Source organism: Saccoglossus kowalevskii, chromosome 6, assembly GCF_978046115.1.
Source record: "Saccoglossus kowalevskii chromosome 6, keSacKowa6.1, whole genome shotgun sequence".
Classification (NCBI taxonomy): domain Eukaryota; kingdom Metazoa; phylum Hemichordata; class Enteropneusta; family Harrimaniidae; genus Saccoglossus; species Saccoglossus kowalevskii.
This window is the reverse complement of record NC_140646.1, coordinates 39,271,628-39,287,341: the sequence shown is the minus strand read 5'-3', so window position 1 is coordinate 39,287,341 and position 15,714 is coordinate 39,271,628. Positions and strand designations below refer to the sequence as shown.

The window sequence follows — 15,714 nt, the reverse complement described above, 5'->3', positions numbered from 1 at the left end:
GGTCATGCAGTGAGAGAAAGTTACTCACCCATCACTCTCAGAGGAATACACTACAGACAACTGATTGGCCATGCAGTGAGAGAAAGTTACTCACCCATCACTCTCAGTGGAATACACTACATATAACTGATTGGTCATGCAGTGAGAGAAAGTTACTCACCCATCACTCTCAGTGGAATACACTACAGATAACTGATTGGTCATGCAGTGAGAGAAAGTTACTCACCCATCACTCTCAGTGGAATACACCACAGATAACTGATTGGTCATGCAGTGAGAGAAAGTTACTCACCCATCACACTCAGAGGAATACACTACAGATAACTGATTGGTCATGCAGTGAGAGAAAGTTACTCACCCATCACTCTCAGTGGAATACACTACAGATAACTGATTGGTCATGCAGTGAGAGAAAGTTACTCACCCATCACTCTCAGAGGAATACACTACAGATAACTGATTGGTCATGCAGTGAGAGAAAGTTACTCACCCATCACTCTCAGAGGAATACACTACAGATAACTGATTGGTCATGCAGTGAGAGAAAGTTACTCACCCATCACTCTCAGTGGAATACACTACAGATAACTGATTGGCCATGCAGTGAGAGAAAGTTACTCACCCATCACTCTCAGTGGAATACACTACAGATAACTGATTGGCCATGCAGTGAGAGAAAGTTACTCACCCATCACTCTCAGTGGAATACACTACAGATAACTGATTGGCCATGCAGTGAGAGAAAGTTACTCACCCATCACTCTCAGAGGAATACACTACAGATAACTGATTGGTCATGCAGTGAGAGAAAGTTACTCACCCATCACTCTCAGTGGAATACACTACAGATAACTGATTGGTCATGCAGTGAGAGAAAGTTACTCACCCATCACTCTCAGAGGAATACACTACAGATAAAGGATTAGCCATGCAGTGAGAGAAAGTTACTCACCCATCACTCTCAGTGGAATACACCACAGATAACTGATTGGCGATGCAGTGAGAGAAAGTTACTCACCCATCACTCTCAGAGGAATACACTACAGACAACTGATTAGCCATGCAGTGAGAAAGTTACTCACCCATCACTCTCAGTGGAATACACTACAGATAACTGATTGGTCATGCAGTGAGAGAAAGTTACTCACCCATCACTCTCAGAAGAATACACTACAGACAACTGATTAGCCATGCAGTGAGAGAAAGTTACTCACCCATCACTCTCAGTGGAATACACTACAGATAACTGATTGGTCATGCAGTGAGAGAAAGTTACTCACCCATCACTCTCAGAGGAATACACTACAGATAAAGGATTAGCCATGCAGTGAGAGAAAGTTACTCACCCATCACTCTCAGTGGAATACACTACAGATAACTGATTGGCCATGCAGTGAGAGAAAGTTACTCACCCATCACTCTCAGTGGAATACACCACAGATAACTGATTGGCGATGCAGTGAGAGAAAGTTACTCACCCATCACTCTCAGAGGAATACACTACAGACAACTGATTGGCCATGCAGTGAGAGAAAGTTACTCACCCATCACTCTCAGTGGAATACACTACAGACAACTGATTGGTCATGCAGTGAGAGAAAGTTACTCACCCATCACTCTCAGAGGAATACACTACAGATAAAGGATTAGCCATGCAGTGAGAGAAAGTTACTCACCCATCACTCTCAGTGAAATACACTACAGATAACTGATTGGCCATGCAGTGAGAGAAAGTTACTCACCCATCACTCTCAGAGGAATACACTACAGACAACTGATTAGCCATGCAGTGAGAGAAAGTTACTCACCCATCACTGTCAGAGGAATACACTACAGATAAAGGATTAGCCATGCAGTGAGAGAAAGTTACTCACCCATCACTCTCAGTGGAATACACTACAGATAACTGATTGGCCATGCAGTGAGAGAAAGTTACTCACCCATCACTCTCAGTGGAATACACCACAGATAACTGATTGGCGATGCAGTGAGAGAAAGTTACTCACCCATCACTCTCAGAGGAATACACTACAGACAACTGATTGGCCATGCAGTGAGAGAAAGTTACTCACCCATCACTCTCAGAGGAATACACTACAGACAACTGATTGGCCATGCAGTGAGAGAAAGTTACTCACCCATCACTCTCAGTGGAATACACTACAGATAACTGATTGGTCATGCAGTGAGAGAAAGTTACTCACCCATCACTCTCAGAGGAATACACTACAGATAAAGGATTAGCCATGCAGTGAGAGAAAGTTACTCACCCATCACTCTCAGTGGAATACACTACAGATAACTGATTGACCATGCAGTGAGAGAAAGTTACTCACCCATCACTCTCAGTGGAATACACTACAGATAACTGATTGGCCATGCAGTGAGAGAAAATTACTCACCCATCACTCTCAGAGGAATACACCACAGATAACTGATTGGCAGGCTCAGTTCCCAGTTCTTGTTGAGCACTTTCTAAATTCCTTTCAAATGTATCTACACTTCCGATGTTGAACCACACATATCTCTGCAGAGAAAGATGAAACTACTGTCAAACATGTGAGCATATTGCTGTATGTGAGAATAACAGGTCACATGGTAGGCGTTGACGAATGAGAATCTTTGATAAATGGCAGTTCACAATACTTCAAATCAAAATAATACAAGGTAATCTTAAGAAACAAAGTGTGCATATCTGTATACCGACTGATGCATTGCATTGACCCTGTCCTGACAAAGTGCATACTTTGCAAGATTCTTGAGATTGCCTTACTATCATACATCTGCAGGAAGACAACAGCCAAAACACCAGTGGAAAGCATTTTTTAAGATTACCGTAATGTCTGTGCAACCATTTGTGTATTTTAATTATGTGACATATTATTGCATCATTTGACAAACAAATGTTTGAATCTGTCATAAATAATCTGGAACAGGTTCAATGCTGGTGACAAAGTTTACCCAAATAGGCTGAATTCTATTGTTTTCAGTTAGAAGAATTTTTCAGTTTATTTTGATGCAATACGATAACAAATGATATCCCTGGTTCACAAGTACTCAGTTTATCTGTCCATTAGATCAGAAATCTTAAAATGACAACTATTTGTGTGTCCCTCAAACTGACCTATACCTTATACAGGGCTCAAATGCATGGCAACTCAGTTTGCTACACCTATCAAGTGGAACATCAAAATTCTAGATAACTTACAAAAATATATGTTTTAGTGGCCGAGATGTGTCTTACCCCTATTGAGTCTTGTCCTGGTCGCAACCATACTCTAACATATCGCTTGTTAACAACCTCTAGTTTTTCAACCTGAAAAAAATTATTATTGAAAAGTCATTGTAATGACAGTCCCTTGCAATTATGTAAGCGTTACTGATAGAGCAGATATTAAAATGCACTATCATTATAATTATAATGCTTTACATTATTTATCAGTCACTATTACATTTTACATCTACTCTGAATTAGCATAATATTGTGACTTGAAATCAGGAAATGTAGTCTAGGTGTTTTGGCATAGAGAGTTGCAAACATGCATGTTCCAGAACTGCCAAGTATTTCTACTGTACTCACCATTCTACTTAGAACAAGTAATTGCATTACATAGTCCCAATGTGTTCTCAAGTTTAAGAAATATATTAAGTTTGAACATGAATAGTCCCAATGTGTTCTCAAGTTGAACATGAACATGAATAGTCAGAGAATATCAGAGATGCATGTATGGCTCCAAAACTGCATTCACTAAAACAAAATGGCCAGCAGTCATTTTGAGTCTGATCTGACAATGTAACATGCATTAAAGTTCCATAGTGTTCAATGAACATACATGTACCAAGTTTTAACAAAATCCATCCAACCATGACAAGATAGATCTGGCTCAAGAATGGCAGAAATGCTTGATTTTGATTACCGTATTACCCCGGGCACGCGCCCAGGGGCCTGAACGTACAAAATCGGGAAAAATTGGGGGTGGGCGTGTCGGAGATTCATAATATATATTTGTATTCGTTTTCATATTGCTAATATTATTATTACATGTCATTTCGCTATAGTTAATTCGTTTACCTTTCGCATGAAGGATTCCTCTGAGTATTTCTCGACCAATTAGAATCATTTAATTTCAGCCAATCATTTTACTCTGTATTGTATCTTTTTTTCCCGCGTACTTACATTTTGTATTTCCCGCTTACGTGTTTTCTCTCACGTTCGATACGCACCTATATAAAGGGCTAGTTTCGGAGTTTCGGGGCTCCTTATTCATGTGTTACATGTTTCTATGCCAGTTTATCCAGCAATAAACCATACCGTGTTTTGCATCCACATTGACTGTTTATTCTGCCATCAAGTTCAACTGAAGCGTATTATTATACCCCACATAATTTGGTGACCTAGACCAGGATACCTCAGCTCAACACGATGTCAGAAGAACAGCCACCACAGAACGCCGCTGCTGATGCCCAAGCAGTGGAGACGACAAACGCATTGGCAAAACTGAAATTGAAGCGAAGGAGTCAACGAGGGCAGCTCACACGACTTTTCAACAAAGCCGAAACCCAGAAGAAGCAAATCACCGACGCGGAAGGCCGGGAAAATAAGCTTACAGAGATTGAACAACTCGTCGCGCTCCACTCTCTCCTGACCGACCGCTACGCAACGCTCATCACGCTCGAAGAACAAATTCTCGAACTCACTGAAGAAGCACTCTTTGATTCAGTCAGCGAAGAGAGCTCCGAATATACTGACGACGTATTCTGCAAGAATCACGCTCTGAACGTTTTCATTAGCAAGATGAAGACAGAAAACGAACCGCTACTTGACACCGCAAGCATCGCATCCGCCAACTCATCTAGAGGCACCTCATCGACAGGTACATCGTCTACCTCCTCAACAAAGACCGTCTCGCTACCCAAGATCGTCCTACCACAGTTTGAAGGTGACGTACTGGAATGGGCTAGCTTTTATGACATTTTCAGATCTTCGATTCATTATGACGACTCTCTCAGCAACGTACAAAAGTTCACCTACCTACGCACCATGCTAAAGGGCGAGGCAGCGCGAACTATTGCTGGACTATCTCTCACTGATGGTAACTACCACCACGCTATTGAACTGCTCTTGGAACGATACGGACGTGATCACCTAGTTACCGAGGCACATATGACTTCGCTCTGGCAATTGCAACAACCCACCAGCGACATAGAAAGTCTGCGTAGATTTTATGACGCGCTGGAAGGACATATCCGTGGTCTACAAACACTCGGAAAACCGGAAAGTTCTTACGGTGACCTCCTCGTTCCGATCATCCGCGACAAACTACCGGCAACCATTCGAAAGCAAATCGCTCGCGAAATCGGGGGAGAAGCTTGGAGTTTACCTAATCTACGTAAAGCACTGCTACGCGAAATAACCACGATCCAATCCGGGAACCCGCTCGACGAATCGTCAATCAACAATTCACGGTATCAACCGGACATTACTGCTACATTTCATACAAATGTGTGATCTCCAAAACGCGATCCAAAATTGCGTAACACCAGCGCCAAATGCACCTACTGTAAAGGAACACACTTCACTTCTGCATGTCGCGTAGTAACGGACATAAACAAACGTTGGGAAATAGTCAAACGTGACAAACTTTGTTACAATTGTTTGGGAAGACATCGAGCATCGGAATGTAAATCTAAGTTCAACTGTCGTACATGTAAACGAAGACACCACTCAACACTACACCAAGAAAGCCAACCCGCGACGGACGTTGCAACATCTGATACAAATCCAAATTCACCGGTTCATGTGACATTGACAAAACTCAACGACACCCACAGGAACTCGCCAAATAATACATGTCTGCGTCCCGTACTTCTCAAGACTGCTATTATTCCGATATCTGTAGGTAATAGCCAGCCACTACAAGCTAACGTACTTTTCGACGAAGGGGCAAGCCGTTCATTTATCTCTCGTAAGTTTGCTAACGATTTAAACTTATCTCCTACACGCACTGAACAAGTATTTCTTTCTACATTTGGCGACAATACTGATCACTCACGAGCGTTAGACTTCGCTAGTGTCACAGCACACGATTTGTCGGGACATACTTCGAATATTGACGTACTGTTCATCTCCGAAATATCGACTAAACTGACAAACCACATCACTGAATCTATTCACCATGTTGATTATTTGCGCGGACTAACATTTGCGCATCCAGTCACAGAAGATAAATCATTCTCTATTGATTTACTTATCGGCGCTGACCAGTATTGGAATTACGTCGGGGATAACGTTATCCGCGGCAATGGTCCTACAGCGGTTTCGTCCAAATTCGGATATTTATTATCAGGGCCAGTTGACAAGGGTCAAAGGTCAACGAACGCAGATGTAAACATACTACACGTCTCTACCGAATCGCAACAACTCGACAGCAAACTCCAGCGTCTCTGGGATTTAGAAAGTATCGGTGTGACCGACGACCCCTCCGCAGAATTACGTATGGATTTTGAAACTTATCGTGACACTCATTTGCAAATTGAAAACAACAAATACATTGCGAGATTACCATGGTGTGATAACCACCCACCGTTGCCTACCAATTACGACGTCACAGTTAGTCGAACGCGCGCCATGCTCAAACGTTTGTCTCCTGAGTTACTCGACGCATACAACTCTATCATCAAACAGCAACTCAACCGCGACTTCATCGAAGAAGTCTACAATGATGACAATACTGTCAGACATTATCTACCCCATCGCTCGGTAGCAAAGGACTCTACTACAACCCCGATTCGCATTGTGTACGATTGCTCTTGCCGCCGAAACGCCAATTCCCCGAGTTTGAACGATTGTCTCCAAACCGGGCCTTCTATGATTAATGATTTGCCAGCCATCTTAATGAAGTTCCGTGCTAACAATATTGCGATCTGTAGTGATATTGAGAAAGCATTCCTTAACGTGAGACTGCATCCCGATGAACGGAAATTTACCAAATTTCTGTGGCTGACAGACGTGAACAATATCGACAGTCCACTCAAAGTGTATCAATTTAAATCTGTGCTGTTTGGTGCTGTGTGCTCACCTTTTATCCTGAATGCTGTGATCAAAACTCATTTGGATAATAACTGTGATATTAATACTGCCAATCAAATGAAAGACAACATCTATGTCGATAATGTCATTGATGGAGTCTATTCGGAAGCAGATGCTGTTAAATACTACAGTGAATCTACGAGCCTCATGAATTCTTGTGGATTTAATTTACGTGCTTGGTCATCGAATTCTCCTGATTTGTGTGAACTTGCTACCCGAGATAACAAATATGAGCCCACCGACGAAGTTTCTGTGCTTGGTATGCGTTGGAAAATTACATCCGACGTGTTGACACATTCTCGTGTTAACAGTCAACCTCAAGTCGCGTCGTTTATTACAAAACGTGACATTGTAAGTTTCACAGCAAGTGTATACGACCCGCTTGGATTAATTTCACCGGTATTGGTACGCGCCAAACTATTTATTCAACTTTTGTGGAAGTTGAAATTGGAGGGGGATGAACCACTAAGTCCTGAACTTTACGAACAATGGATTTTAATTGCTGAGGATTTAACCGCTGCTCGTGATAATCAAATCAACCGGAAATATTTTGACAAGACTTCTCCAGGTGATACCTATCAAATGCACACTTTCGCAGACGCGAGCACTTCCGCGTATGGTGCTGTTGTGTTTCTTCGTCGTCAGCACGAAACGGCTCTTGTCATGTCAAAGACACGAGTCTCCCCTAAATCGGAATTATCTCTGCCGAAATTGGAATTAATGGCTGTACTGATCGCTACGAGACTCGGTAAACTCGTACTGAATGCTTTATCGGACAAATTCAATATAACTGAACATTTCCTGTGGTCCAACAGTCAAGCGACCTTGCATTGGATGAATAGCAGTAAGAAGTTGCCAGTATTTGTTCAAAATAGAGTGCAAGAAATACGCGACTTCACACAAGAATATAAATACTGTCCAACCGTGGACAATCCCGCGGACTTACTAACGAGAGGTATATCAGCTAATGACCTCCGTTCAAACCCCAAATGGAATTATGGGCCGTCATGGTTACCAGATCAACAAATGTGGCCAACATGGGATGTGAACAATGCTACTCAACTACATGTCAACATCACGAAGGAAGATGACGACCTCGTCAACCCGGATACTACTTCGCCAGTCATCAACGCACAAACCGCTCGTCAAGAGACTGATGAAAGTGACAACTCCGGTGTTCAACGTATTATTGACATTTCCAGGTACAATTCACTCGATAAACTGCTGCGTGTGACCGTCTACGTACTGCGATTTGTTAACCGTATAAAACAAATCACTCGCCAGCCAAACTCGGACAATAACAACGATATAATCACATCAACAGAACTCAAGAACGCTGAACTTCTGTGGACAAGAAATGTCCAATCTGAACATTACGGGGATACTATCCATGCGTTACGCGAACAACGACGCAAGTTCGGACCGCTCATTCGTCAATTGAACTTATTTCTAGACGAGAAGGAAATACTTCACTGTGGAAGTCGTATCCACAACGCACCGCTCGACTATGTGACGAAATACCCAATACTGTTACCGTCATACCATGCATATACACGACTAATTGTGATGAAAGCACACGAACTAAATAAACATTCTGGTGTCCAGTCTACAGTGACCCAGATTCGGCAACAACACTGGATACCCAAAATACGCCAGGTTGTACAGAGTATACTGAGAAGTTGTGTGACGTGTCGCAAGGTCGATGGAAAACCGTTTTCCAACCCCGTTCAAGCACCGCTACCATCATATCGCGTAAATATGATGCCCCCATTCGCCGTGTGTGGAGTTGACTTCACTGGAAGTCTCATAACCAAAACACCTGATGGAAAAAGAAATAAAGCCTACGTTTGCTTATTCACTTGTGCAGTGACACGCGCCGTCCATTTGGAAGTTATACCCGACCTGTCAACAAAGACATTTCTACACGCTTTCCGTCGCTTCGCTGCAAGACGTTCACTACCCAGTCGTATGTTGTCCGACAACGCGTCCACTTATATATCCGCCGCGGAAGAAATACGCAAACTACTCGATACTTCAGAAGTTCGCGAATATCTCGCTTCGCATCGCGTCGAGTGGACGTTCATCCCGAAACGAGCTCCATGGTTCGGAGGATTCTGGGAAAGGTTAATCGGCATAACCAAGAACGCCATCAAAAAGGTTTTGGGTCGTGCGCTAATCACCTTTGATGAACTTTCTACCATAGTTACCGAAATCGAAGCTACTGTTAATGATCGTCCATTAACATACGTGTCTTCCAGCATCGAAGACAACGTCAGTTTGACACCGTCTCATCTGCTCAACGGCCGGTCATTGACACAGTTACCATACATAAACATTACCGACGATGAACTTTATGACCCCGATTATGACAGTCATACGAAAGTCAACAAACGATATGAACATTTAGTTCGTCTACACATACAATTCTGGCGTCGATGGCAGACAGAATATCTCACCGCACTACGCGAACGTCACCCTACTACCGGTACAAAGAACAATACTATTAAAGTAGGTGATGTTGTCATAGTACACGACGACATTAATCGCCGAGTAAAGTGGCAACTTGCTATAGTAAACAGTCTAGTTTACGGCAAAGATGGACTTGTCCGGTCAGCTGAGGTGAAAACTTCCAATGGTCATATGTCCCGCCCTATTCATAAATTGTTCCCGCTGGAAATTGTATCGAAGGAATTGACATCATCCAGCGATGACACAACGCAACCCACTGCCACAGATGGTATCACTAACATACATGATGAAATCAACATGCCTACCAGTGGAAGTACAGATGATATACCATTGCCACAACGCAGATCACATCGTGACGCCGCAGCTGCCGCCAACGTCAGACTCAAAGATTTAATCTGAACTTTAGTGAAAATCGCACTAGATCAGAAGTTTACAAGTTCAATTTGTGTTCCCCTGAACTTGAAAAAATGAACTAATAATTATTAGTGAACTCTTTTATCAATCGTTATTCGTTTATTCTCATATATATATATTATTCCTGAATGTGTACTTTTTCTCAAAGTCGGGAGAATGTCGGAGATTCATAATATATATTTGTATTCGTTTTCATATTGCTAATATTATTATTACATGTCATTTCGCTATAGTTAATTCGTTTACCTTTCGCATGAAGGATTCCTCTGAGTATTTCTCGACCAATTAGAATCATTTAATTTCAGCCAATCATTTTACTCTGTATTGTATCTTTTTCTCCCGCGTACTTACATTTTGTATTTCCCGCTTACGTGTTTTCTCTCACGTTCGATACGCACCTATATAAAGGGCTAGTTTCGGAGTTACGGGGCTCCTTATTCATGTGTTACATGTTTCTATGCCAGTTTATCCAGCAATAAACCATACCGTGTTTTGCATCCACATTGACTGTTTATTCTGCCATCAAGTTCAACTGAAGCGTATTATTATACCCCACAGGGCGCTTACCCGAGGACCACCCCAAAAAAGATTTTAAAAAGTTGTTTTTGTGATTGTATGATAAGGTCAAATAAAGGAATGGTTTCGTACACTTTGTACACGTACTTATTTCTTGATTTATGCGAGGTTTCAATAAACGTGAGCACTCGGTCAAGATCTGTGGGAACACTAAAACACAGGATTGAATTTCAAGAATAAAACTTGTTTTATGTCAGCGAATGAAGTTGTATTACTCACTGAAATTGACTACAAACTATGGTAAATATTGTAATCAATGCACGGTTACATTTTTAGTAACCGTGATCAGTGCAAGTTGAAATGGCTGGGAAAAAGTAACGCTTGTAATCCAAGAAGGCGATGACCTCATTAGCATAATTTTGTTCACGCACGTATTGATACATCGCATCGTAATTACTGAAGAATAGCAGACAGGGTTATGAAACCAAAAAACATTTTATTACTGATGTGAAATGTTTATAAACTAGTGTGAATACATAAACATATCCAAATGGCGATACATAAAAAACAGACTGAAAATAAACTCTGGTAGACCTCATTAACATGATTTATTCACGCACCCACACACATGACAAAATTATGATGCAACAAGTTCCCATCGTCGGCATGCCTCATTATGGTTATCGTAATGGACTTGAGGTCGACAAAATGTTTTTTTTCTTCAATGACAGAAAAATAATCCACATGACCGTAATGCCATAGCTGTGATGAGGGATGGAAAGAAAGTAGCAATGTCTCAAAAGTGCTAGCTCCCGTTCACAGTCAGCTGGCATCGGTGTCGCTGGGTGTATATGATAGAGGGAAGTTGTGCAACCAAATTTGCCGAGTTCGCAGTTTTTCGCCGATAAAAAAATAACTAAGGCAAAAACTCACGGTTTTTCAGCATTTTTGTAATAAAGACATTATCCTCTATCAATAATCCGCCCCAAATAGAAACATTTCCACTAATTCTTGTGTTTTTTCAACGTTTTTCGAAATACCAGCGATTAGGATGCGAAAGTAGAACATTCCGGAGGGGGTGAAACAGAAGAGCCAAACTTAACGCGTAAAAATAGAACGCGTATTTTGACCTCTACGTGGCCAACCAATGGCTGGACACGGATACGTTTTTAATTGTTGCCAAAGAGCCACGCGTCCATCGCCTGGTGAAGCTCTTCCAATGAGTTTTTACGTAAAAACACAAACAAAACGGCCCTTTTCAGGGCCACCACACACTCCAAAAAGAGAACTACCGTAACAAACACACTATTTAAATAAATCAAACGCGTTCGTTTTTGACAAATCAAACTTTATTGTTGACCTAATTCTTGGCTAAAAATCACCCTGGGCGTTTAACCGAGGATGTCCCCAACATGTAACTTTTGTGAAAACAGGGGGGTGGGCGCTTGCCCAGGGAGGGGCGCGTGCCCGGGGTAATACGGTACATCTAAAGTTAGAATATGTTCAGGGAATGACTGTGATATAGCTCTGGAACCAAATTTGTTAAAACAAAATGGCCACTAGCTGGCTATTTTGAATCTGATCTGAAAAACAAAATGACGTACATCAAGGCCCTATAATGTCAAAATCAAGTCAGTCAAGTACAAAATCTATCCATACACAACCAAGATTTGGTTCAAGAATGATCAAAATGCCTGATTTTGATGAATTTTTAGCAGCAAAAATGGCTGCCATTCGGCCATCTAGGATTGGATCATGAAACAAAAATATGTGATGTATTTGTTAAGTCTGAATGTGATCAGACTAGGCATGTGCAAGATTTAGGTGGAGATGCATGGATGCATGCACAGATGAACACATTCTGACTGCGTCTAAACTAGTACTACCAAATCAAAATTAGATTAGGAAATATTGTTGGAATTATAATATGTAACTCTTACATTATAACTCTTAGAATCAATTCCTCATATAAACATTGCCAGTAAGGTTGAATTGGCCTAATTTTTGAGATTTTCAACCGCTATGATGCTGATTACTACTCGATTTTATAAATTTGACAAACCCCACTATGGGCACTTAAAATACCACTGCTTTTTAAGTTTTTACATTGTTATCAATGTAGAATTTAATTGAAGCATAAGAACTAAAATATAACTGCTTTAAGCTTTCCATATTGTCATATATGAGAGTTGTACGAGATCAAAAATAGTTGTGCTGATCAAGTTTACATTGTTGTCTAATAGGAGAGTTTAACTGTTGTAAGCAACACTACAATCAGATGATGCTGTCAAGCACTCCTGAAGAGTCGGCTGTCAGCCTTATGGCCGGCTACAAACCCAAATTGGCCGTCCACTTTCTCCCCCATCGCCTACGTTGTCCTCACTGCAGCGCTTTGCACTGCTGAGAGCCTTTTTATTTATTTTTTACCTGTTGTTACATGATTATGGCCTGCTATTTAATACATTCGTGGAACCCCTGACTCCTCCAATTACAGTTATCATTATATAGATAAAACTAAGCTACATGAATTCATGTACTTACCGAACCCTTTGGTAAATACTCCTGGGCAAACTGTTTCCATGTAATTTCCACAGCACTACCACCAAACATAAAATAACTAATAAAAGCAGCCCCAGCTGCAGTTGCCAAGACACTGTAAATTAACTGCTGTCTCTCCTTATCATCAATTGGTTTTCTCCCCTTTGGAGTGCCACCACTATTACTACCAAAATAAGAATTCCATATATTATCTGTTTTATTTTCACTACTGCGACTACTGCTTCCTGTACTAGCTCTAGATGGAGGAGGTTTCTCTGGTTCTGGAAAAAAACAGGATATGTCCAATGAGTTTACAGAAAGCTTGAGATGTCATACGAGTATGGTGGCCAAGATATTTGTTTTATACTAGTGTTTGGTACCACGTTAAAGAGTTAATTTAACCTGATGTGCATCACAGATCTTATGTGCATCACAGACCTGATGTGCATCACAGACCTGATGTGCATCACAGATCTTATGTGCATCACAGACCTGATGTGCATCACAGACCAGAATCTTGATTTGTTTCTCATACAACCATTTAGGAGTTAGAGGATGACCCACTCATGTTGTTTCTGCGTCCAAGCAAACTTTGAATTGGACATTATATATCGAAAATTATGTTTTGGACATTAGTATCATGTACTAAGTTAATTGCACTTAGAGTAAACCCAATGCAGAAATCAAAACAACAATGCATGGCAGAATTGATTGAAGACGATAATAATGTGATCAATACACAGCAAAATATGTCAGTTTCCAGACAGGATAATCAGTGCTTGGAGATTGTAGATGCACTTCTAGTAGAGCATATATGTTATCTATAATGCCTCAGCAACATGTGTAATGAAATCAAAGCAATCTTACCTTTCACTTCCTTAGGTTTTGTTGATTGTGATGATTTAGATTTTGGTGCTTCTTTGTTACGACCCTTGAAGAACTTTTCAAAACCTTTCGGCGGTTTGGAGCAAAACCGCCTCCATTCTTGAACAACTTTTGATAAACTAGTAGTACTATGAAGCTGTAAAGTGATGGAGATTAGTTTCAATTTAATACAAGTACATGGGCTTGGCCTGGCTCTACTTCAACAGTGTTTCATTAACAAAATAAACACACACTCAATAAATACAATCTAATGCCAACAAATAATTAAATTACGTGGTTCTGAAAACATGAGTTTCAAAAACAGGTAAGGTAGGTCAGATTTTTTTTTTTAATATCACACTATTCACCCTTGCTTGTTAATTACTTAACAAAACTCATATCTAATGATGTTTCCCAATTTTGCTAAAATTCTGAATAATAAATTCACTTTCATTCAAGCCTTAATTGTGATTTCACATCATTTTTTTCATGGCCATATTTTTTTTTTGGCCTAAGAGTAAATCCCAATAAATACTTTCACATTTGTATTTATCATAAATTCTAGTGAGCAGTGGAATCTGCAGCCTGCGATGACCACTAACCAGTTCTTTCACTGACTCATTTGAAGTTTGTTTTGCAATTTAGTGATTGTCTCGCAATTCGCATGGGATGTTCATTGCATATGACATCAGCTGCATGTCCTTGTCAGTTAACAATGGTTGAAAACAGCAACTAAATGATGATGCAACCAACTTTGCAAGTTACAAATAATTTGAACAGATTATGGATGGTCTTACTCAGAACATCATATTACAAACATCAGTATATAGTTAACATATTAATTAAAATGTTGGTTGGGTGTATCACCGTACCGCAAATGGGGTTGCGTTTCTGGCATGAGTGTCATTAGTCGGCGAGGTATTGATCCTATACTATAGGCTATAGTTGTCGCGAGACAGGAGACATGGTAATGACAATACTACCAGTATTCCCACAGTCGTTTAGCACACACACGATTGAAAAAACATTGTATACACGTCTTAGAATAATTTTCCACGATAATATGCGCAGGTACTGGTCATCGTCATTCCTGATTGAACTGTACACAAACAAATATCACGTTTACTTTTGCTTACCCTTCTTGATTTGCAACAGCCGACTAGTGAGCAGCGTTGACCCATCAACACCCTCGGAAGGCAGTTTCTTTGCACTAACACCTCTAATGTGCGACTTAGTGTAACAGATCGGTAAGCCATTACAGCCTCTCAATAAGTTGCAGAAGCAGTATTATCAAAATTAAAGACGTATCACCACTGGCACCATCCTCATGCTGTTCTCACAGAAATAAATATGGCCGCTGCAATTCGCATGCGCATGTGCTATGACCTGCGGGTCGCAAGTAGCTGAAACGATTTCTTCTTTTTTCTGAGTTAACTACGGTGACAACTTTGAATCCATCTTATACAATGAGCATGCACTTAGGGGTTCTAGTAACAAAACTTCAAACCAATCACCGTACACCATAACATGTCGTATTTGTTTATGGATGCGTTACTTGTGTTCAGTCTTACAACAAAACATGCCAGAATATACCTGTCTAAGATGTTTTTCTATTACACAATATTCCTAAACAATATATTCACCCGTTTGATTCACAGGCCCGTAGTTTTTTTTTTTTTTTGGGGGGGGGGGGGGGTTCAGTCGAACCCCCTAAATTTTGGAAGTGAATAGATTTGTGATCGTAGATTATAACATAATAAATCAAACAGTATTTTTTAAAATAATTATCATTGTTTAAATCACTTGACTCAGTGAGGTAACTA

The 15,714-nt window shown here is 40.7% G+C and overlaps 1 protein-coding gene across 1 annotated transcript in view; it reads right to left on the bottom strand.

Moving 5' to 3' along the window:
- Positions 1 to 15,251, bottom strand: part of LOC100367333 (mitochondrial inner membrane m-AAA protease component AFG3L2) — a 42,255-nt gene extending 27,004 nt beyond the window's left edge. Inside the window, exons 1-5 of the mRNA XM_085500518.1 lie at positions 15,028 to 15,251; positions 13,895 to 14,048; positions 13,031 to 13,308; positions 3,245 to 3,316; positions 2,403 to 2,527 (exon numbers count right to left, since the gene is read on the bottom strand). Of these exons, the coding sequence (XP_085356644.1) occupies positions 2,403 to 2,527; positions 3,245 to 3,316; positions 13,031 to 13,308; positions 13,895 to 14,048; positions 15,028 to 15,147 (749 nt within the window). The 5' untranslated portion in view covers positions 15,148 to 15,251. The remainder of the gene's footprint in view (positions 1 to 2,402; positions 2,528 to 3,244; positions 3,317 to 13,030; positions 13,309 to 13,894; positions 14,049 to 15,027) is intronic.
- Positions 15,252 to 15,714: the final 463 nt, after the last annotated feature.